At 39.0% G+C, this 23,858-nt stretch overlaps 1 protein-coding gene across 1 annotated transcript in view; it reads left to right on the plus strand.

Moving 5' to 3' along the window:
* NARS2 (asparaginyl-tRNA synthetase 2, mitochondrial (putative)) overlaps positions 1–23,471 on the plus strand; it is a 116,504-nt gene extending 93,033 nt beyond the window's left edge. The window contains exons 11-15 of the mRNA XM_006759881.2: positions 2,186–2,252; positions 3,671–3,808; positions 17,898–17,995; positions 19,924–19,950; positions 22,795–23,471. Coding sequence (XP_006759944.1) covers positions 2,186–2,252; positions 3,671–3,808; positions 17,898–17,995; positions 19,924–19,950; positions 22,795–22,939 — 475 coding nt within the window. The 3' untranslated portion in view covers positions 22,940–23,471. The remainder of the gene's footprint in view (positions 1–2,185; positions 2,253–3,670; positions 3,809–17,897; positions 17,996–19,923; positions 19,951–22,794) is intronic.
* Positions 23,472–23,858: the final 387 nt, after the last annotated feature.

Below are 23,858 nucleotides of genomic sequence, written 5' to 3' on the forward strand. Positions count from 1 at the left end.
TGTTTCCATTGATTTTTAGAGAATGTGGAAGAGAAAGGGAAAGACAGAGAGAAATATCAAAGTGAGAGGAACACTTTGATTGGTTGCCTCCTGCATGAGCCCTGACCTGGGCCCAGGCCAGGGAGGAGCCTGCAACCTAGGTACATGCCCTTAGTCAGAATTGAACCCAGAATCTGCGTTGGGCAGCCCGAGGCATTATCCACTGAGCCAACCCGGCTAGAGCAGGATATGACATTTCTTAACTCTCCAGCAGCAGATCTTCCTTTTTTTCTCCAGGAGTGGTAAAAAAAAACCCTAGATCACCTATTTGGACTCTTATTACCCAAGTTACTAAGAATATTACCAAAGGCATACAGGGAGCTTAGCCAATCCGCAGTCAGAAAAGGTGTTTCCTCTGTAGTTCACACCAATTGCCGGTTTGGCCCGTGCCCAGGCCTAACGCCTCTGGCGAGTCATTAGCCCTGGGCTGGGGCACCCCCAGGTCCCCGCCGCTGCCGCCATCAAAGATCGCTGGCTCAACAATCGCTGGCTGGCTCGGCCCCAGCTCAGGCCTAAAGCCTCTGGCCAAGGTTTTAGGCCTGGACTGGGGCACCCCTAGCTCCCTGCCTCCACCGCCATCAAGGATCACTGGCAGGCTCCTCCCTGGCCCAAGCCTAAAGCCTAAGGCCAAGGTGTTAGGCCTGGGCCAGGGCACCCCCAGCTCCCCTCCATCGCCATCAACGATCGCTGGCTCAACGATTGCTGGCAGGCTCCTCCCTGACACAGGCTTAAAGCCTCAGTCCGTGGCTTGGTGCCTACGTATGCAAATTAACCGCCATCTTGGTTGGCAGTTAATTTGCATATCACCCTGATTGGCCAATGGGAAGGGTAGCGAAGTTACGGTTAATTACTATGTTTCTCTTATTAGATAGGATATTTGCTTACAGATGTATAAAACCCTCGGGGGAAAATCCCCACTGGAAGGATACACAAAACCACTAACAGTGATTGTGTGAGAAGAAGAACTAATTAGGTTGCTATGGGACAGGATGGAAAGTCGTATCCTCTTTCATACATAATGATTTCTTTAAAAAATAAAAACACCACTATGTGCATATATTATCTATTCCAATCATGTATATAAATTTTTGGCTTGGTTTGCTTTAGGCATGAGGTTTCTTACTGAGGTAACCTATGATATTTTTCTTAACCTAGTCTTAAACAATGCTTAGAATTTATTAAAGAGGCCTTACCATGGCCTGAAAAAGTTCATAGGATCTGACCTGTGACTACCTTTCCTATCTAATTTCCTGGCATTCTTCCCCTTGTTCAATACTAGGTCACATTGACCTTTTCCTTCTTTGAATGAGCCAGACTCAGGCCTCACTTCAGGCCTGTGTACCCACTGTTTCTTTTGCCTGGAATACTTCCCCAGATATTTATATGGTTCCTTTACTTCATGCAGGCTTCTGTTAAGATGTCGCCAACTCAGTGAAGCCTTTTCTTCATCATCATTTCTAAAAGAGCACCCTCAAACATCCTCTGTCTTCTTACCTAGCTTTATTTTTCTTCATAGCACTAATAGCTCCCTGGCATCATATTATTTCTGTTTATTTCTTTATCTTTCTCCCCACTCCCCACCTGTACTCCAATATCTATCTATCTATCTATCTATCTATCTATCTCTCTATCTGTCTATCTATCTACCTAACTCTCTCTCTCACTCTCTCTCATTCTCTCTCACAAACACACACACACCACATACAAATATCTACATAAAGGCAGGAGCTTCATTTTTAGTTACTATATATCCAGTACCTAGAATAATCCCTAGCACAGTGTGTTTTTGGGTGAATGAATGAATGATGGCTCTAGGAAAATACTTTTGCTCATCCAGCCTCTATATTTCACACCATTCTTACAGCATTGGCATAGCATGAATTCAGAGTAAATCTCTGCTTGCTTAGTGACTATCTGCTCTGTGTGCACTACAAGTAGGTCAAAACTAGGGTTATTGGATGGCCATGCTCTTCATGCTGATAGGAGGCCCATAGGATTAGGTAAACCTTACCTCCTGATTACTCCGTAATCATTTAATACTCATATTAAATCTCGGAGACCATGGAAATAGATCTTTTCTCATTTTCAGGTGGACTAGTTAACAATAGCCAATTGTATTGACCTCTGTTTTTCGGTTTCTCTCCAGCATTTCTTACACGGAAGCCGTGGAGATCTTAAAGCAGGCGTCCCAGAACTTCACCTTCACCCCAGAGGTAGTATTTATGTTTGAGTATGTGTGTATATCAAGATATTTTTCCTCATCCTTATCTTATTATTATTTAAAATAGTCTTACTTCTCTTATTGGCAGGGTGCAGGATTTGCTTCTCTATACATTGGCTTTCTTTTATATTTGCTCAGCCTTGTTGAAATATTTATAATGAACGATAATTTTGAAGTAGAATTGTATCATTTGTAATAGCAGTGACTAAAAGGTTATTCAGAAGTTTCCCAAGTGTAGGAAGACAAAAATCCTTTAAAAGAATGGCGACCATAGACTATTAGTATAGAAATCAACTAGTTCAGTGTTTCCCAAAGTACATTCTGAATGATGTTAACAGGTGACAAACAAAAGAGGTTAAATGATCAAGTTTAAGCAACACATTGAACAGGTTTCTTTTCCTATTAAACTTTATAGAGTCTTCCCATTTGTGATCCACTTTGGAAAACACTGAAATGTTTTGGGTTGTTTTTTTTAAGAACGCCTTTATTTTATTGGCAAAGGTGTAAGTACAGAGAGGCCACATGATTCATCGGTGAGCATGCACATAATGTTAGAGGCAAGTCTCCTCATTCCTATGCCAGTACTTCTTCCCGATAATTAAGGTATTGCCAGACAAGTGGGAGTAATAAGCTAATGTTCAGAATGTACAGTAATGTCTTTGTCTTCAAACTATTCCTTACACCAGTACCAACCCCAGTTAAGCCAGATCCTCTTATAAGCTATAATAGTTATATTTATAATCAATTAATTTCTTTGCATAATTTTGTATTTAGTGTTTGTTTCCTACTCTGCAAGCTTCATGAAGTTAAGCGTTCTATTTTTCTTACTATATCCAGTACCTAGCATGGAACCTGAGATTTAACAGGCACATTAGTATTTGCTGAATAAATAGATGAACAGTGTTATTAAATATTCATCAAGGAGCATCTGATATATCAGTTGACTCTTTTAGTTTAAAAAATTTCACTGAGAGAAGCCACCTAGCCAAAGATGGACTCAATATTAGAAATATTATCTTTCATCATTTAATTTCCTGAGACTTAGGAACAGTAACTGTAGAAGACGTTCTAGGCAATATTCATAAAACTGTGATCCTGAGGTCAGTTTTTATACACTGTGGAAAGCACACTTTTTTTTTCTGCAGATGCTATTCATCTGCTAAATGCTGCTCCCTCAGACAGGGGCAGAGAGCAGAGTGTTTATCTACACGTTTCAGCTTTCATCTTTCCAGGCCTGTGGATGTTCTTGCTAACACATACCTCTCTAGTTTAGTTATCTGTGCAACCTCAGCAGACAGCTCCACACATGGCTGACCCTCAGGGAGAGAACTGATACAGGTTATTTTCGGGTTCTGCATTGTATATTTCAGCTCTGTCTTCTCCTTTGTTGATTTTTTTTTCTCATTGCAGTGGGGTGTTGATCTACATACTGAACATGAAAAGTACCTGGTGAAGCACTGTGGCAACATACCCGTCTTTATCATTAATTATCCATTAGCACTGAAGCCTTTCTACATGAGGGACAATGGAGATGGGCCTCCGCACACAGTAAGGAACGGCCAAACAAATTGGATTAGTCATCTCAGAGCCTGGGTTTTCCCCTTGGCTTAATTTTATTTATCCTTTGGCATCTTTTCTTTAATTAATTTCTCAAAGGCATCTCTAAAAAAGTATTCACAAAGAAGATCCCAATTTTCTATGAACGTACTCCCTCATATCTATGACAAAGGTGTCCTTAATTTGGCAGATGCACATGTAGGTGTGTTTTGTTTTTTAAGTAACTAAGAGGAAATAGCCTAGAGCACTGCATAGCAATGCCAGGTCTACTGCCAGGCTAAGTGCTGGATAGGAGACTGTAGAGGTGGGGGAGTGTGCTGGGCGAGAGGCCATTGCAGTGCCAAAGGAAGAGCCAGCTGGCAGAGCAAGAGGCTGTCTGATAGAGACAGTGAGGGGCTCTGGGGGATCCAGGAGGTCTGGGTGACTCTTCTGATTCAACTGTCTCTCTGTTCTCTATAGCCTTTCTCATCCTGGCTTCTTTTTTCACTCTTAACTTTAGTTGTGTGTTTTTTTTATTTTTCTGGTTTACTTTGGGGGGGGGGGTCCTCCTCTTTGCTCTTTTACTAAGTTATCAATATATAAAATAGGAATATATTTATTGAATAGTTACATACTTAATATCATTAACTGTAAAAGTCTATGATATAAATATATTTATCTCAAAAAAGGTCCAAAAACTTGGTGCTTTCCACTTGTCTTTAGATAAATGCCAGTAGAAAAATGTAAATCAGGGCCCACCAGTAAATAAAACATCCCCATCTCAGAGTGTATGAGGTTGTCTATTTGAATGTTTCCTGTTTCCTCTTACTACTAGTAAAACAATAGTAGCCACCAATTAGGAGATTCCTATGAGGCAAGCATGACCATCTCATCTCTAAGTACCGAAACAACCCTGCCAAGAAACGTACTCTTTGTCCCATTTTAGAGATGAAAAACGGGGGTGTAAAGGCATTGATTGCATTTCCCGAGACTACAAAGGCAGTGAGTGATGGAGTTGGCATTCAGACCTGACTGTCTCACTCTGAGGTCTGTGTTCTTCTCTGCTCTGTCTCACTCCCTCAGAATCACAAACATCGAGTTACACGTTAGCCCGTGATTTTACCCATCCCCACCTTTCACGCAGCATTATCCAAGTCCAGTGAGCAGCCCAATTGATTTATGATTCTCATTTTTCTTTTCCCTATCAATCCTCTGATATAATTGATTTTGAGAAATGAATTGGCCAACAGGTTGGCAGCAAAGCATAAACATAGGGCAAATATTATTTGATCCTAAATAACTCGATATTAAGTCCACATCTCAAAACGGAGGACTATGTCCGTGTCTCTTGGTTTCCTTATCATTCCATCACATCCCACTCACACCCCCCATGCACACACACCATGTATTCTTCTTGCGCAATTTCCCTAGATGGAGCCCTTTTCATTGATTCCATTTATAACCTACTGAAGATTTTCTTTCTCTAAAGATTTTCCTGGGTTACCCAGCCACCTTGATTCTTCTTTTTCTGGATTTTTATAGCATTTAAAGAATTAGTAAAACTGGTAGCATTATGTCTATTTTTTGTAGCTTCTGTATAACTTTTGCTTTCTGAAACGAAATTAACTTTTTTGGGATGGCGAGTCAGTTTCTGATAGCCACCATGGGACCTACAGTTCATTCCTCCTTCCCCCGGCCACCCCTGTCTCTGAAGCAGCACTTTCTAGAGTCAGTAATAATTCCATGTTATTCAGCCCAACACACTTTTAACAGTGTTTATCTGACTTCTCCCCTCAGTGTTGTTCAGCAGTATCGTTGACTTTCCTCTTCTTAAAACTTCCTCCTCCCTTGGCTTCTGTGGCCTCGCATTCTCCCAGTTTTCCTCCCTTCTCAGGAGATTTTTCTTTCTCAGTCTCCTATGCAGGTTCTTCCTCACCTACTAATCCATTAAATATTGGAATTTCTCAAGGCTCCATCCTAGGTCTTTTCTCCCCACAGGTGATTTCATATGTGCCCAAATTTGCTATTTATTTTTAGATAACTCAGAAATGTATCTCTCTAACCCAGATTTGTCTGGGCTCTGGACTCATACTGCCATCTACATATCTCAAAAGCCTCCCAAACTAAACATAATGCAAATGGACCCCATGATTGCTGATCTTCTCCTGTCCTCTGACAAAATTTGATCTTCTTTTTGTATACTCTGTTCATCTAATTGTATAAGCCAGGTAACTAAGACATTTTCAAAGTATCTCTTGCTTTCCATATTGAGGTTATTTCTAAATTCTGTCATTTTTATGCTCCTAAATGTATCTCAAATCCATCCACTTCTCTGCATTTCCACTTTTACCTTTTTAGATTAAGACAGCACCATCTCTTGCCTGGTTTACTTCAGTAGCCTCCTGGCTGGTCTTCCTGTATCTACTCTTCCACCTCGGGGTCAGTTTTCCCCGTTGTGCATGAGCTTTTAGAAAATGTAAATCTGATCATGTTATCTCCCTTCTTATCTCCCTTCTTAAAACCAGTCAGTGGCCTCTCACTGCTCTTTTTTTTTTTTAATTGGTGAGGGGCGGGGGAGAGAAAGAGAGAGAGAAATATCGATTTATTGTTCCACTTATTTATGCATTCATTAGTTGATTCTTGTATGTGCCCTTACCAACCCAAAATCTTGGTGTATCGGGACGATGCTTTAACCAACTGAACTACCAGGCCAGGCTCTTAGGATAATAGTCAAAATCCTTCACATGGCCTACAAGCTCCCGTGCAGCCTGGCTGCTCCTGTCTCTCTTTCCGGATGCACTGTGGTGCTCCCCTTTGTTCTCTCTGCTGCATCCACACTGCCCTTCTTCCATGTCTTCAGACAGACTTGTAGCATTTTCTCTCACTACAGCATCTTTATATTCCCTCAATCTACAACCTTCTTCTTCACCTAAGTAATTTTACTTACTCTCCAGATCTCCATGCAGTCTTCGTTTCCCAGAGCAACCTTGGAACCTGAGTCAGACTCCCCTGTTAGATACTATAGTGGTACCGTATCAAATTTCAGTCCCAGAACTACTAACTCTTACTCTATCACAATCCTTAACACAGTTTTAATTTATACTTATTTGTATGACTCTTTAATTACTGACTCTACTCTATGCCAAAGGACTTGAGGACCTCTTTTTCACTCACCAATGTAACCATAATGCCTAGCAATGCCTGGGACATAGCAGGCACCTCATATCTATTTGATGATAGATAGGTGATTGATTGGATGGATGGGTGAATGGAGCCCAACACAGTTTTAGACACACAGTGGACAAGTAGTGAGTGAGTGACTTGGCTTGCTAGGGAAATTTCTGGGAAGCTAAAGAGCAGCTTTTACTCTAAATTTTTTGAGTGATAGCAACACGATCTAAAGCAGTGGTTCTCAACCTTCCTAATGCTGCGACCCTTTAATACAGTTCCTCATGTTGTGGTGACCCCCAATTTCATTGTTACAAATTGAACATAATTAAAGCATAGTGATTAATCACAAAAACAGTATGTAATTATACATGTGTTTTCCGATTTTCTTAGGCGACCCCTGTGAAAGGGTCGTTCGACCCTCAAAGGGGTCGTGACCCACAGGTTGAGAACCACTGATCTAAAGGGAAGTCCAGTGGTTTTAGAATCAGGCACTCTTGGGTTCAAGTCCCAAGTCTGTGAGTCATAAACTATGTGACCTCAGGTAAACCATCTAGTTTCTTTGAGTCTTAGTTTTGCAATCTGTAAAAACAAGGTGATAACATTCTCTGTAGTTGTGAGGATTACATTAGGTAATATATGAAAAATGCAGAGCATAGTGTTTGGGTTGGTAGGTAGTAAATAAATATGAAGCCCTCTCTCTTTTCCTCCTAAATTTTGATAAAATCTTTACTGTGATAAAGCAAAATAATGTTAAAATATTTGTATGTGTTGCCATATCATAACATGCTCTTACATGCTATTAAGATTCCTTAACAGGCATTTCTCTCATAGATGGTGGCCACCAGCATTTTTTACCTTAGAAGCACAGGAGTTCTTCCTTGTGACCAGTCTCTAGTGATGTCTTCCAGCTTGAAACCTGAAGACATTATAATGGGACTTTAGTAGATTTTATAATTTATGCAGTACTATAGCACATAGCTTCTCAGAGCTAAATTATTAAAATATAATTTATTTCAACTATATACATTAAACATAGATCATAACATTGGTTCATTAGCTACCTAGATTTCTTTTCAACCCACTTATATAAAGTGCCTGTTTCTACCCTACTTTATTTTTTTTAGTTGTGAATGAACAAGCTTTGGGCCAGATACCTAGATTATGTGTTTCTCTTGTAGGGCTGTAATAGCAGGTGTGGGTAGGGTTGCAAGAGTTTCTCCAGTGGGTGTGATGCAATCTAAAACAATTACAACAGGTGTATTTCACAGGTGCCTTCTCTAGGGAATCAGAAGAGAAGGATAGGGAAATGTTTAACCTACACTTATAATATTTGGCCAGAGGTAATAAATAGTAAAATGGTATCTTTTTACAATTATAATCTCTTTTTCTCTTTCTCGCCCACCCTCCCAAACACACACACATGCGCGCGCAAGAGAAGGTATGCACTTTGTTATAATGAAAAGTGCACTGGACTAAGAAGTTACTAGTGATAGGTTTGAAATTCAGCCCTCTGACTAGTTAGCTGTATGACCTTAGGCAAGTCTGTTCAATCTCTGAGCATCAATTTCTCCCTCCATAAAACCAGAGAATTGGATTAGATAACCTCCCAAGATACCAACCAGATCTAAGATTCTCTGATTTCAGATAGCCTAAGTTTTTCCTCATTTGGATATAAGAACAACTTGTAAATTCCCAAACATATTTGATAATTTGAAGGAAACAGATCATGGGCCTAAATAAAATGAATCTAAGCAAATATGAAAAATGCCCTATGCCCCTGAGTCTGGGTCCCTGAATAAGTCCCCGCAAAGCAGGTCACAAATAATTAGCTCGGGAAATGGCTTCACAGAGAAGAATTCCAACCGTGTGTGATTAGGAAAAGATGACTGCTCAACATTTGTGATGAGATTCCAAGATCACCAGATACGTTCTCATTTTTACATCCTATCAATATTACTTAGCAAAGCATGAACATTTAAGCATTAGTGGGCATTCAATGGAGTACATATTGTAAAGTCAGCTTGGAAAGAAGAATACTGGATGAGGAGTTCTAATGAATTTCTCTGGGCTGGAGCTAATTAATTGACATGCATCAAAATAGCTTGAACCTCAAATCAACAGAAATAGTGATGAAGGGAATTGCCCAATTTTCCCATATCTCGGACTAATGACTATCCTGGGATATTATGCCCAAGTTGAAAGTATGCATTCCAGTCTACCCAGCGTGCTCCCAGGCTAGCCATTTTACTGGCCAGGTTCTGTCTTCAGTCACTGCTACCTGCAGCCATCTGCATCTTTGCACTGTCACGGACGGTTCTCTTTCTTAGCTGTGCTTCCTTATTTTTAGGGGCAAAACACTGTGTCAGCAGTTAGAGAGAAAGCTCGTAGCAGCTGAAACCACAGACATGTTTCCTTTGGTTTGTGGAACATTCTTCTTTTATAATAGTATGTAATATTGCTCCATTGTTGGTAGCAGTCTGTGAGCAGCCCATACAATTTGTGTATTTAAAAATAGTAATATAGGTAGGAAGAGAGGTATCGGAGGAAGGGACATTAAACTTATTTTCCCCTCCCTTTGAACTTAGCATAGAAAAAAGGTAATGTATTAAAAGCCTTGTTCCTATCTAGACTGCTTGTTTTTAATTCAAGGTCTGTTTTTTAATTCAAGGTCTGAGTTTTATTTTCAGTGCATTGATTGGAATCAGAGAGAAAGAGTCAAAAGGGAGTGTCATAAATAGAGACCAGAGCTTGTTCAGCTTGAATACCAACACAGACTATTTCTAGACAGCATGCCACTGCAGCTGTGTGACTGAAACAAAATCAAGATCCACACACAGTTGGGAGGATGTGCCAGGCAGCATTCCAGCCTAAAAGTTGGGCCCAAAGCGAAATAAGCTGTGTGTAAGACCAGGGAAGGTAGCCGAGAGGGTGGTAGAATTATTTTTAGCCTTCACTGTTGTCCGTGTAAGAGAGTGAACAGACAGCAGAACTGAAGTCCTTCTGTTACGGAACAGAAAGATTTGTCCGCCCGGCATGAGAGAGCCTAACACTAGACACCGAGAATTGCAGTGGAGAAATACTGGGTATTTTATTATGAATGGCTCCATCCAAAAGAACAGGAAGTTAGTGCTCAAAAGCCTGAGCATCCTGATGGCATGTAGGTTAAAATTTTTATAGGGTGGAGCAAAAGTAGGTTAGCAGTTGTGAGTATGTAAAACACAGTTTATTCTTATATTATTATTTATTTATTATTGCATTTCCATATGAACAACTGTAAACCTACTTTTGCCCACCCCTGTATAGGGCAAAATCACAAAACAGTGGGTTAGGGGTTTGGGGTTGAGTTGGGAACTAATTGGTCAGAGATGAGGTAAGGGTGATGAATCATTTCTTCAGGTCTTGAGAACAGCTCTGGGGTCTTTTCTGGAGTCCCTCTGTCCTGTCTTATGGGACTATACCACCTTAGGGCTCAGGAGCAGAAAGATAACGTAGGTCAAAAATGTTATCTTTAGCCTCCCAGAGGTCCAGACCATGTGACCACTAGTCAGGTCTAGGCTGCCTCTTTTCAGCTGCCTTTGTCAGTGGTGGGGGTGGGAGGTTGTTAGGTTAGGTCTGTGATGGGGAGATAGGGAGCGGGGGAGGGGGAAGAAAGAGGGTGGTGAAGGAAGAGGGAAGTGAAAGGGAAAGAAGGATGATTCCTAGAGCTAGGATTTAAAACTAAATTTGATCAAAGTCATAAGGACCCATGGTTTCACTTCCACCTATTTCAAGTCTCCTGAAGCTGCATTGGAACACAGCAGGGATTTTAGGTCCAGGAATGCTCAAATGTGTCTAAGAGGACTTTTGACTGTGCAGCCAGTGAATTCTCACTTTCCCTAGTAAAGGCGAGATTGCTCAGTCCCTGGCTCTGTAAGCCAGCCTCAGACTCCCGTAAACCACAAACCTGCCCACATATAAGGGCAAATTGTAATCCACAACTAACATTCCAGACCAGCGGTCGCCAACTGGTGGTCCGCAGACCATTAGTGGTCCATGAGGTCTGAACGGTTGGTGACCGCTGTTCTAGACAACTTGCTTGTTTCCAGTGTGTTTGCATTCTCAGCCTCTCACTGCCCATCACTTGGCAAACACCCAGATTTTTCTCATTCTTAACAAAGTTATGTGAGTCCCTCTACATTTTACATTTTGTGTTCCTTTATGTCATAGTTTGTATTATATTTGGATGTTCCTTTTACCTTCACTAGAACCATGGAGAAGCAGGTAGTTTCTGTAGTAATTAGCTCAGTAGTTACCAGGGGGAGACACAATATAGTAGAATCCTATCTGAAATGGAAATTGTGATATTTAGCGGGTGCAGTACTTTTTATAACATATCAGAAGAAAGTGCATGTCTGTGTATACCAAATGTAGATGTCTTTATTTATAGTTGAGGAATATTTTTTATATTCTAGCTCCTCAGAAAGTGTACATAATCTCTAGAGAGATAGGAGGATATCATTATGAAGGAAAAGCAGGAAGTATCTGGCATGGTGGAAAGGAAACTAACCCTAAACTAAAGGAGAAGAAGGTTATGAGTGGGGAGAGGAGAGAATGAAGCTTGCTGGGCCTTGCTTCACAAGAGATCAATCTGTCCTTCCTTTGGCCATGGGGCAGTTATGAAGCATTGTAAAGGAATGCCATACTCAAAAGAAATATCTCTGAAGAGGGGGAGCAACTTTATTTACTCTCTAGTTCCAGAAAGCATACAGGAAACTCAGCTGCCTGAGGATGTGAATTTTCAAGCCATTTAGACCGAGAAAGGGCATAGATGACGTATATGCGTTCTTTTTTCATTATTAAAAAACTAATAGTGATGTAGGACTAGCTCGATGTCTTCTATAATTTTTATTCGACTACAATAGACTCTTTTGGTAAGATGTTCTTTCCTACTGATAGTTCCTCTCCCAGAGTCCAGAGGAAGAAAACAGGGGGGTTATTAGTCTGGCCTTATTCTAATTAACAGTGAGGAATTGGTGGGCACGTGGAAGTGGAAGAGTCCAGATAGGTGCGGGAAAGCAACATGGTAAACTGTTTTATGATGCAGCAGCGATTTTCAACCTTTTTCATTTCATGGCACACATAAACTAATTACTAAAATTCTGTGGCACACCAATAAAAAAATAGTTATAATTTTGATACATCACTGACGGCTATTGTTGTGTTGGCTGTTGTCATTTTTTTATTTGACAACTTAAGGGAAAAGAGGACAGTGCCCTGCCTAAATAGTCAGGTATTGCATGTTTTAAAAATTCTTGTGACACACCCGTTGAAAATCGCTGTCTTAGAAGATTGTCATTATTCTACCATTTGGCATCTCCAACTCTCTACTCTTCTTTCCCCCTTCACCCAGCCCTCACCCCACCCCAGGCCTTTACCACATTATTGTATGTGTCCATAGGCTATTCATATATGCATATATGTTCTTTGGCTAATCTCTTTTAGCCCACCTCCTTCCCCTCTAAGATCTGTCAGTCTATTCCATGTATCCATGCTTCTGGTCTTATTTTGTTCATCAGTTTATTTTGTTCATTAGATTCCACATGTAAGTGAGATCATGTGATATTTGTCTTTGACTTATTTTGCTTAGCATAATAAACTCCAGGTCCTTCCATACTGTCTCAAAGGGTAAGAGTTCCTTCTTTATTACAGCTGCATAGTATTCCGTTGTGTAAGTGTGCGACATCTTTTTATCAGTTCATCTGCTGATGGGCTTTTGGGCTGTTTCCAGATCTTAGCAATTATAACTAACACTGCTAAACATAAGAATGCATATATTCTTTCCATTTGGTGTTTCAGGATTCTTAAGATACATTCCCAGAAGTGGGATCGCTGAGTCAAACTTCTAAGATTTTGAGGAAACTCCATACAGTAGCTGCACAAGTCTGTATTCCCACCATCAGAGTACTAGGGTTCCCTTTTCTTCATATCCTTGCCCACACTTGACTTATTGATGGTAGTCATTCTGGTAGGTGTGAGGTGATAACCTCATTGTTGTTTTAATTGGCATCTCTCTGATGATTAGTGACTAAGCATTTTTTCATATGTATTGGCTGCCTGTATGTCCTCTTTGAAGAAGTGTCTGCTCAGGTCCTTTGCCCATTTTTTAATTGGATTGTTTGTCTTCTTGGTGTTGAGTTGTATGAGTTCTTTGTATATTTTAGAAACTAACCCCTTATCAGATGTATCATTGGTGAATATGTTCTCCCATACAGTGGGTTCCCTTTTCATTTTGTTGGTGGTTTTTTTGCTGTGCAGAAGCTTTTTAGTTTGATGTAGTCTCATTTGTTTATTTTTTCATTTGTTTCTTTTGCCCTGGGAAATGAGCAGAGCGAACTTCCCAAAGGGGTATTGTAACAAAGACATCGCTCTTTGCCTGGAATTATATCTGAATCTCCCAAGTGGACCAGGTCCCCATTGATTCCCTCCACCCAATGCTATGTGGGCTCCCCTTCCCTCTCTGTTGCTCCGGATTGGAGATCCCTGGGTGGAGCTGAGGCCTCACACTCTCATGGTGTGGGGCTCCACTGCCACAATCACCTCGGCTTTCAGCCATGCACTTACGCGACTTGGCTTGCCCTCTCATGTCTCCTCCTTTCTCTCTCCTGTGCTCCCTCCTCTCAGTGTTTCAGATCAGCTGCACTTTTACTGGTTTTTCAAGCCAAATGCTCTGCAGTGTAGCCACAAGTCTGGTCTGGTGTTGGGCGCAAATGGACTGAGCTTTTAGCCACTCTGCAGCCATCTTGGAATCCCGCATAAGTTTCTAAAAGCAAAGCAACTGTTCCCAATCAGGGGTTATTCTGTCCTCACCCAGGAGACAGTTTGGGTTGGCACAATGAGGGGAGTGCACCTGACATCTGGTGGGTAGAGGCCGAGTATGCTGCTAAATGTCTCACAATGCACAGGACAGGCCCTCACAACAATTATCTGGCCCAAAATGTCACTAATGCTAAGATTGAGAAACCCTGTTATAAGCTTCTGGGATAATTTATTAATACAGCATAACCTAACTTATGCTGGCTAATATAGCAACTACCACACTAATTTCATGATAGCCAATGTAGAAGTAGTTGGGTTTAACCAGTTAGATACCTTGGTTATTAGGAAGACAGGTTTGAAAGAAATCCAGGTTATAAAATGTAGGTGTCATACTATGGCATAAGAGTGTGAAGGTGACTCAGAAGGTTCAGAAGCTTCCAGTTCCACCACTGTTACTGGGCAGATGCAAATATTCAAGATAAACAAAAACCAGGCAGAAAGGTCAAAAACTAGTATAGTGTCAAGTTGAGTTCTCCAGTGAACTCGGATAGTAAAATAAGGGAGTTTTGTAATCAAAGATAAATATGAGTCTTCTACATTCCTCTAAAAATAGCATTGAAAAGCTATGTCCCAAAGTTAATAAAATTTAGGCCTGCAAAAAGTGCTAAGATCCAAAGAGGGTAGTTTTAGTTGTATCAGAAGCAAGACCAAGCAAGAAATAGATCTCTTGTTTAATGCTTATGAACTAACAGAGAAAGCAGAACACCTCATCCAGGGTAGCCTTGTTTACTCCTCACTGGCCATCAGCCTCAGCAGGATTACCTGCCTCCTGTTCTTCCACCATAGCTGATTCTCCAGCAGCCTTTTTGAGGCAGTGGGTCTTTTTAGCTCTGCCTCTGAAAGCTTTGCATGTACTTGCATTCTTGAATTATAATCACAAGCAATTACTGCCCTCCTTTGTGGCTTGGAATCACCCCAGCTTTGAAACTTTGGAAATAAATGATAGATTTTATTTATTTTTTTATTGTTATTTTTAGAAATTATTTCTTTTTTTTAAACCTCACCTGAAGATATTTTCCCATTGATTTTTATTTTTTAAAATATATTTTTTATTGATTTCAGAGAGGAAGGAAGAGGGAGAAAGAGATAGAAATATCAATGATGAGAGAGAATCATTGATCAGCTGCCTCCTGCATGCCCCCTACTGGGGATGAGCCACAACCCAGACATGTGCCCTTAACTGGAATTGACCCTGGGACCCTTCAGTCTGCAGATCAACGCTCTATCCACGGAGCCAAACCAGCTAGAGCACCCATTGATTTTTAGAGGGGAAAGACAGAGAGAAATATGGATGTGAGAGAAACACATTGATTGATTGCCTCCTGCACGGGCCCCAACCAGGGCTTGGGCCGGGGAGGAGCCTGCAACCATGGTATGTGCCCTTGACTAGAATCAAACCCTGGATCCTTCGGTCCACAGGCCAACACTCTACTGAACCAAACCGGCTAGGGCTAAATGATAGATTTTAGTTACACCTATCCTTTCTTAACATTCAGACCTACACAAGGATGGAATGCTATATTTCAGAGGCAGTGGTTCCCAGAATTAAAGTATTTTCAAGCAAAGGCCAGAGAGCTACTTGGTTGTCTATCCTCTCCCAGCCCTGATTGCCTATAATTCTAAATTTAAAACTTGAAGTCCAGAACAAATATTTCATCATTTGCCTCAATTCCTAGCATAGGTTAGCCATGTCTAAATTCAGGATACTAGGAAATAAATTAGCCAGTCTTTCTGTAGCCATAAAAACTCCCTTGAACCTTCTCCTTTCTCTGAGAATAGAAAGGGTAACTGCAGGGTCCTGATTGGAGTCTATGAGAATTTCCTCATCACATTAGTAAGCCTCTCTTGTCCACCTATCCAAAGCTGTTTGTTTCATTGCCTACTGTCATGTCTCAGTCACCAAATCCATGTTCTAAAATACCTGCCTGTTCATTGTAGGCCCCACAAGTTCATAGAAGAATTACTAAGATGTGGTCAACAAGCCTTGTTAGCATGACAGCAAGCCTGTTGTACACTTTGTCCTCACCAGTTTATTGAGTATAGGAGACTTAGTAAGAGGAACCATTTCTCTTCCCTCTCACTCTAATTCCGCTGAGTGATAAAAATCCTGCCTTATGCTTTCTCTTTTATGATAATAATAAGGATGAGGTATATAGCATTTAGAGCATATTCTTGAATTATAATATTCTTTATTCTCGATTATTTGTAAAGTTTATCTCAATCAAACGTTCTAAAGTCAGCCATGGCCTGGTGGCTCAGTTAGTTGGGGCATCATCCTGTCACCAAAAAGGTTTCGAGTTGGATCCCCAGTCAGGGTGCGTGCGTACAGGAGGTAACCTGTTGATGTTTCTCTCTCTCTTCCCCTGTGTCTCTGTCTCTGTCTCTGTCTCTCTCTGTCTCTCTCTCTTTTTCTCTTTCTCTCTCTTCCTCTTTAAAATCAATAAACATATCCTCAGGTGAGGATTTTTTTTTTAAAGTTCTGAACTCAAAACAAGGGGATGGCTTAATAGTAAAGTGAGGCAAAGTTAAGAAGAATTTATAATGTGGCATTTAAAAATTAAAATGTTTTACCGATTCCTAATTTTTCGTTTGTTGCAATAAGTCATTCTAAGTTTTGTGCCTTCGTATTCTTGACCTTACAAATGTCTACCTGACACCCCACCAAAGAATTGTCAAGTCACAAGATAATAGAGATAGCAAATAAACAACCTTAAATCAAGCATTACTAGTAATCAAAGAAATACAAATTAAAATATCAAGTTACTGTTTTTTCCTATTAGAAGTTTTTGTTGTTTTTTCTTTTGAACTTTTTCTTAATATTTATTTATAAACTACAAAGTAAGGTTGTGCTTCTCTATGCCTACAATTCTAAAACTGTTTACATAAAATGAAAAGAAATATTTTTGTTTTTTTATTACAAAAATATAACAAATCTTCATTGTAGAAAATAAGGAAATACAGATAAAAGATGTCACAGTGGCAACACAATTAACATTTCATGATATAGATGTCATTCTTTTTCTTATTCATGACTATCATGTATCTAAGAGTCTCTATTGATGTGCACGTGAATTTCTTGTCATTATAAGTAATGCTGCAATAAATGTCCTGTCTGTTAATCTTATTTTTGCATCTCCGATTATTTTGTTGGGACTGGTTCCTAAAACCATTATTGCTGAGTCAAAGCATATTGCATTTTTAAGGCTTTTGATTATCTTTTGCCAAATTGCTGACGGAAAGGTTGTATCAAATGTACGAGAACACTGGTTGATGCATTGTCTAGTCCAGCTAGTTTATGTTGTTTTCTTATCTTCACCGCTTTGATAACTCCAAAATGATATCTTGTTGTTTTAATCTGTACTTCTTTGTAATAATCAGACCATATTTTACATGTCTTAACAAAATACTACAAATTAAAGAAAAATCTTCATTGTCACATTATTTATAAGAGAAAACAAACATGCACATACCCCTACATGTTCAACAAAAGGAAAACAGTTCAATAAAAGCTATGATACTCCTAAACAATAAACTGTGCAGCTACTAAAACATTAAGTCTGCAAAATACTTTAATTTACCTAGGAAGAATATTTATTCCATAATGTTAGAAAGACACTAGAATGATAAATTTTTATATGTAATTTGATCTCTACAATACTCTTTAAATGTTTAAGAAGAAGAAAACCTGAAAGGAAATATGCCAGAATGTAATTGCTTCTGTGTAGTGATAGGTGATTTTTAATATTTCATAATTTTTAATATTTTCCACATTTTTTATAATTAACCTTTGTATCACTTTTGTGAAGAAAACACATTTTTGTTAAGTACACTGCATAAAAGGGTACACGAGAGGAAAGGAAACTCTTCACCTGCAATTTGTGTAGCATGTATTCTAAAGATGATATTAAACATTTGATCCTGAAACAGGAACATGAACAAATAACATAAATAAGATTCTGGTGAGCAGTTAGTCAGTTGTCAAAATGTTAAAAGTTCCACATGCTTGAGAACGTGACAGTTGTTGAAGCCCCTGAAAGTGTAATGTCTATGTTCTGTTTGTTTGTTTCCTTCTTAGGTTGCTGCTGTTGACCTTCTGGTTCCTGGAGTTGGAGAGCTCTTTGGAGGAAGCCTCCGAGAGGAGCGATACCATTTCTTAGAGCAGCGGCTGGCCAGGTATTGGTCAGACCTAAAAGAAACAAAATTCAGAAATTGGGGACAGGAAACTCAAAGGCAGTCATGACAAAGTAACAGAGGACAGTTCACAGGCCGCAGCCGCTGGCAGACCTGAAATTCAGATTCTAGTGACCTTGAGCGAGTTGTTACTTGACCTTTCTCAGCTTCCCTTTCTTAACAGATAGAACTGTTACATGAAACAAGGCCACAACGAAAACTGCCCTCTGTTTGTATTTATCTCTTCCTATGGAAATGGCTTTTTAAAAAGTAAATGATGGAAGGAGGAAGATTTCCCCATTGAAGCTTGCCCTTCATTTTTATTTTTTTCTTCTCTTTGTTCTTTTCATTTACTATAAATTATGAATCCTGTAGGGCCATAAAGAAACAGAGTCTGAACCAGAAAAAGGATAAAGATGGAAATAGAAGGATACTAAAAATATCTGCTAAGCTATTTAAGATAAGCAGTTTTCCCTTCCTCAGATTTTCTACATTGTGTAAGGGTCTTGATTTAGCTATTTGAATAACTTACTTTAACTATCTGGCCAAGGCCTGGGAAGTGAATCGGTGAACACACAGAAAATGTTTTGAAGAAGAGAAATAGGGAATCGTGTTTCTAATTGAACTACCACTTCCATATATGCATGGTCTGCCAACACACCACAATGACTTCCTAAACTAACCAGGGTTATAAACCTCGGTTTTCCACTTTTGCTGTGCCAAACATTTTTTTAAAAAAGGCTTTCCCATGTTGAAGGCATATTCCTTCTCTCCAGATAATACTGGTACTTTTCAGAGTAACCTGGAAAGTAACCTGGAAAAGCCATAATTGTTTGAAAATATCCTGCTAAATTAGCCATTTGTAAGGCCTTCTTTACCTAATGGAAAAATGCTTTAAAAGTTGATGTTTTCCAAGGTCTCAACCTATAAATCTGTTGGGCAACTTGGTTTTGTAATTCTATTTACTTGAACTGCTCTATTTGGTTAGGTTCCAGAAGAAAATGTTTTGGGAGGACTCTTTTTTATTAGCGGACTGACTCCTTACTATAACCAACATGTTAGAAAGTCCTGGGAAAATCGTGGAATTGAAGTAAAGGTCAAACTCCTTAGATGGAAAGAATTTAAAGATTCTCTGGGTGTGTTTTTTTGGGCTTTTTTAAAGCACAATAAAAATCACACATGGCAAGAAACCTCATCTGTTGAAAGATTAATTGCTCTGTTTTCTTTGCTTGCTTCCTTCCTTCAGGAAACCTTTCCTCATAACATTAAATGTTTACCTAATATCTGATAATATCCAAATTTATCTTTTCTAATGAAATGGATATGCATTTCCATCTCTCTCTGATCCGTCTGTGACTTCTGTGTATGTGTTCTGTATTTTTGTATATTTGCATTTTCGTTGTCCTGATCACTTCAGATATACTGGTCCCAAACACTTTTTTAAAGGACTGAAATTAATTTTAATGAGTACTAAAAGCTAAAACCTTTTAACACTTAATTGGCAAAAGCCAATTTGCAATCATACTATGAAGGTAGCCTCAGAATCTGTATTATTTTAATGTAATAGAGTGAAAGGTGTGTCTGTGTGTCCTTTGTTTGTGTGTGCCTCCCAACAACCTTCAGAGCAGTAATAGTGCTTTTCTTGTGTGACAGGACAGTACACCCATCCAAATGAATCCCTGGGTCCTACTTGCCTCCTAAAGCATTTATTGACGAGGCCACTTATTTGATAACACCTGGGACTCTTGTTCAACGCACCTTTCTGACCATACAGTAAAGGTGCAGCCCCTCAGCTAGGATGCATGTTCTTTGAGAGCACGAGTTAGTGTGCACTTTTCTGTAAAGAGCACACAACCCAGACAATGTTTAGTGGTTAGTATGTTTGCCTTACTGACATTCTCTGAAAGAATTCTGTTGTATTCCTTTTACAGATCAGGACTGACAGAAGCCTACCAATGGTAAGAAGGAGGCCCCTAATGATTCTTCTTCTAGCTGTTGGTTCGAGCATTAGATGGTTTTTACTTGTATTCCCAAGGCACTGTTTGAGTCCTTGAAAAATAGTAATAATAATGGCTGCTGTTTGTTTATTTATTACTTATTGTGTGCTGGATGACTGTGTTACAGTTAGTTGTATATTGTGTCATGTAAACAGCATAACACCCTGTGAGTTAGGTACTGTTCTTGCTCCTTTTTAACTGTGCCTCCAGACCTGAGGCCTAGAGATATTAACTAACGTAACTAAGAGCACAGCAGTTAGAAGCATAGTGCTGGGACTTTGTTCCTAACCATTATGCTTCAGTTTCTCTCTATGTGAAATTGGGTGCTTGAACTAAGTGACCCCTAAGTGATCGTCACCAACCTTAGAAATCTAAGCTGCTTAGGGAAGACCACCCGTCTGCACTCGTACATTTACTTCTCCAAAATTTTCTGGTTTTCTTTCCTCAGACCCTTTCTTCAGATACTTTTTTGTATATGCAGAATTTTAATTTATATTTCTGTAATAGACTCTTTCATAGTATTGGTATAATATTATCAACAATATTATTAATTCTTCACCTGTCCTCAGGAGAAGAAAGGGTTTGATTACACACTTGTCTTTTGGAAGTGAAGGAACTAAATTTCAGAAATGCAAAAAGCCTAAAATTGGGTTTAAGTAATGGGCCTTGAATGCCTTGTTTTTTACCAGCAATGTCCTTAGGCATGGTTAATCTCTCTGAGTCTTGGTTTTCTTGGCTAAAAGATGGAATGGTAATATTATTTCACAGGGTATTGTAAGGATGAAATGAGACAATATAGGTTAAGTATCTACATAGGGTAGAAGCTCGGTAAATGCTACCCCTTTCCCCCACCCCCGTCCTCCTAACTTCTGCTATTAGGTAGATGAGCCTGACTGATCAAGCGTATGCATTTTACCTCAGTTTCTGTCTGCAAGTATATGAAAACGAGCTAAATGCAAATTTTAATTATTGGTTAAATAAGTTTAGGCCTTTTCTGGTCTTTATTGATAATTTCAATACTATTCTTTTTCCAACTAAAGTTGTCAAACTGTTAAGCTCTCTAAATATAAAGATTTATTATTTGAACTTCCTTCCTTTTAAATGGTTACCATAGTATTTGAAAGATAGAAGGGGTTTTCAAAATCTTCAAGTCTGTGACCTCTGCTAGTGTTCTATCCACTCTGAGTGGCCACACCAGGTGTCTAAGAATTTACTCACTTCCTATTTCTACATGCCATATGCAAGTAAAACCTGTAACTAGTTCCACAAATTCTGTATCATCTCTTTTATAATCTGGCTACCCTAGAATAGACAACAATCTATCAAATACATATTCTTTAGAAAACTTGTTTCTAAGAACTGGGTTTTTCCATCTATTGAAGCAAAGGCAAATAAATAAAATAAAGCAAAGGCAAGAAAAATGCTGAATTCCGTTTCCAGCACATTCATACCAGCGTTTTGACATCAAGTTATGAGAAGTTTAGAGCCACCTAAAGCTTTTGCTGGAGCTCTAGCTGCCAGCTCAGATCCTGCAGGTGTTTGTGGCAGTGGTTTGATATGCCCTTCATCTCACTTTCTCACTAAATCAAAGTATACCCTGCCCCTGTGTCTTATAAACTTAAAGTTAATCCAGCAACCAAACATTTCAATTGTTGAAGACTGTGTTCATCCATTATTCCTGACAGCTCTTACTGATCTGAAGTTTTATGCTAGATGCTCCTGTGTGTAGATCTCTCACTTGTTTCTAACTCACCTAGTTGCAGTTCATATTTTATTTTAGAAAGATAAGTATTTAATCTTAACCACATAAAATACCTGTACATGTAGCCATGATTGTTAACAGTGGGAAAATAAGTGACAGTCTTTATCCTGGAGGAGCTAAATGACTCCCAGCTATGGCACAGAAGCTCTATTCTGGAACTGATTTTACAAATCATTCAAGAAATTCTAAACTTGCCTTAATCAATATTATGTAACTCAAGAATTCTCCCACCAAATGACATAAGAAGATTTACAGAATCTTCCTCCTCCTCTTCTTTCCTAAAATAACCGTATCCCAGGTTGCCATATTGGCATTTTCTAGCCATCTTAAGTGGGCACAGAATGTTTATGAATGGGCTTGAGAGGCTGCCCAACCTTCCAGAAAAATGACTCCGGACACCTTCCACTAGGCGTGAAGCAGAGAACTGGAAGTTTCTCCTCACTCCAGTGCTCACAAGTATATTTTTGTACCTACAAACAATAAATCTTCATATAGTAAGCATCTACTCCAGAGCAGGTACTGAAGATGGAAAAGTGAATAAAATGCAGGTCCTTCCCTTGATGTAGCTGACAGTCTAATCTAGTAGGACATATCTTTTTGTAATTTATCAGGCAAAATTCTTCACTTTCTTCTGTGTATGAACAGTATGATTTTGGTAAGAAAAAAAAAAGAGCACTATCAACATTCTAAGAAATAGGAAGGGAATATATTTTGAAGAAAATTAGTAAAGTTATTAGAATATTTCCTGTGGCCTCATGAGGTAAGTTTTCTGTATATAATTAAATAAGTAACTTAAAAGAAAAAGGGTCAAGTAACTAAAGCCCATGAATGAATGAATGACAGGATTTGCTACTGTTTGGGTAACACTGGACAGATCATTTTTAACTTCTGTGTCCTTTATCTGTCTGTGGAGGGAAAAAACTGGTCTACCACAATGACGTGAATGATAAATGATTACAAAATACTTTGAAACATAAATTCTATTATAAACTCTGACCCTATATGGCATTTACAGGTTATGATTCTCTGTTTCTCAAAATCAGGTATCTGGACCTCCGTCGATTTGGATCTGTGCCACATGGAGGTTTTGGGATGGGATTTGAACGCTATCTGCAATGCATCTTGGGAATTGACAATATAAAAGATGTCATCCCTTTTCCAAGATTTACTCATTCATGTGTTTTGTAACTGGAAGACTGGTTAAGGGAAATCATGCAAGCCAGAGGTGCTGCACACACATGTGCCTACAGGAGAACGCATGTTTGGATTTTAGAAGTGAAGAAGTTTTCAAAATGTACTTGTCATACCCTAGCATATAATATGAAAAATAAGTGGTCATGATTTTCTTACAAAGTAGAGGCATTTCATAGAAAGATGAACTCTCCCAAGAAGAGGTACTTATAGACTGTAAAATCTCTAATCAATTATGTCAATTAAGAAGAAATGAAGAAATTGAACTAGATGGTTTCAAAGGTCCTTTCAAACTCTAAAAAAGGATGAGATAGTGTACTTTTTCTTTAATGATTAGCTCACTAATTTGTGTGACCTTTGAGAAACAACTAGTAACTAAAAATAAAATGTTGTTGGACCTTTTCTTTCTTACCATTTAACCTATGACAAATGCCCATCTTATTCTCTGTGTTTTACTAAACATTATAGAAGAAAATATTCCTTCTTTGGGTCTTAAGTTAATAAACTGCTATTCTGAATTGAAATCTTTTATCAGACTGGGTGAAAAAAATGACATTTAATAACTGTTGAGCCTCAATAAAATGGATATAGAAGGAAAGTACCTTAATATAATAAAGGCCATATATGACAAACCCTCAGCTAATATCATACTCATTAGTCAAAAATTGAAAGCTTTCCCTCTAAGATCAGGGACAAGATAAGGATGCCCGCTCTCACCACTGTTATTCAACATAGTACTGGAAGTCCTAGCCACAGCATTCAGGCAAGAGAAAGAAATTGTAAATGTATCCAAAAAGCAAATGAAGAAGTAATACTGTATTTGCAAATGATATGATTCTATATATCGAAAACCCCAAAGACTCCACCAAATACAGCAAAATTGCAGGATACAAAATCAATGTACAAAAATCCATTG

This window comes from Myotis davidii, unplaced genomic scaffold (assembly GCF_000327345.1).
Source record: "Myotis davidii unplaced genomic scaffold, ASM32734v1 scaffold916, whole genome shotgun sequence".
Classification (NCBI taxonomy): Eukaryota; Metazoa; Chordata; class Mammalia; order Chiroptera; family Vespertilionidae; genus Myotis; species Myotis davidii.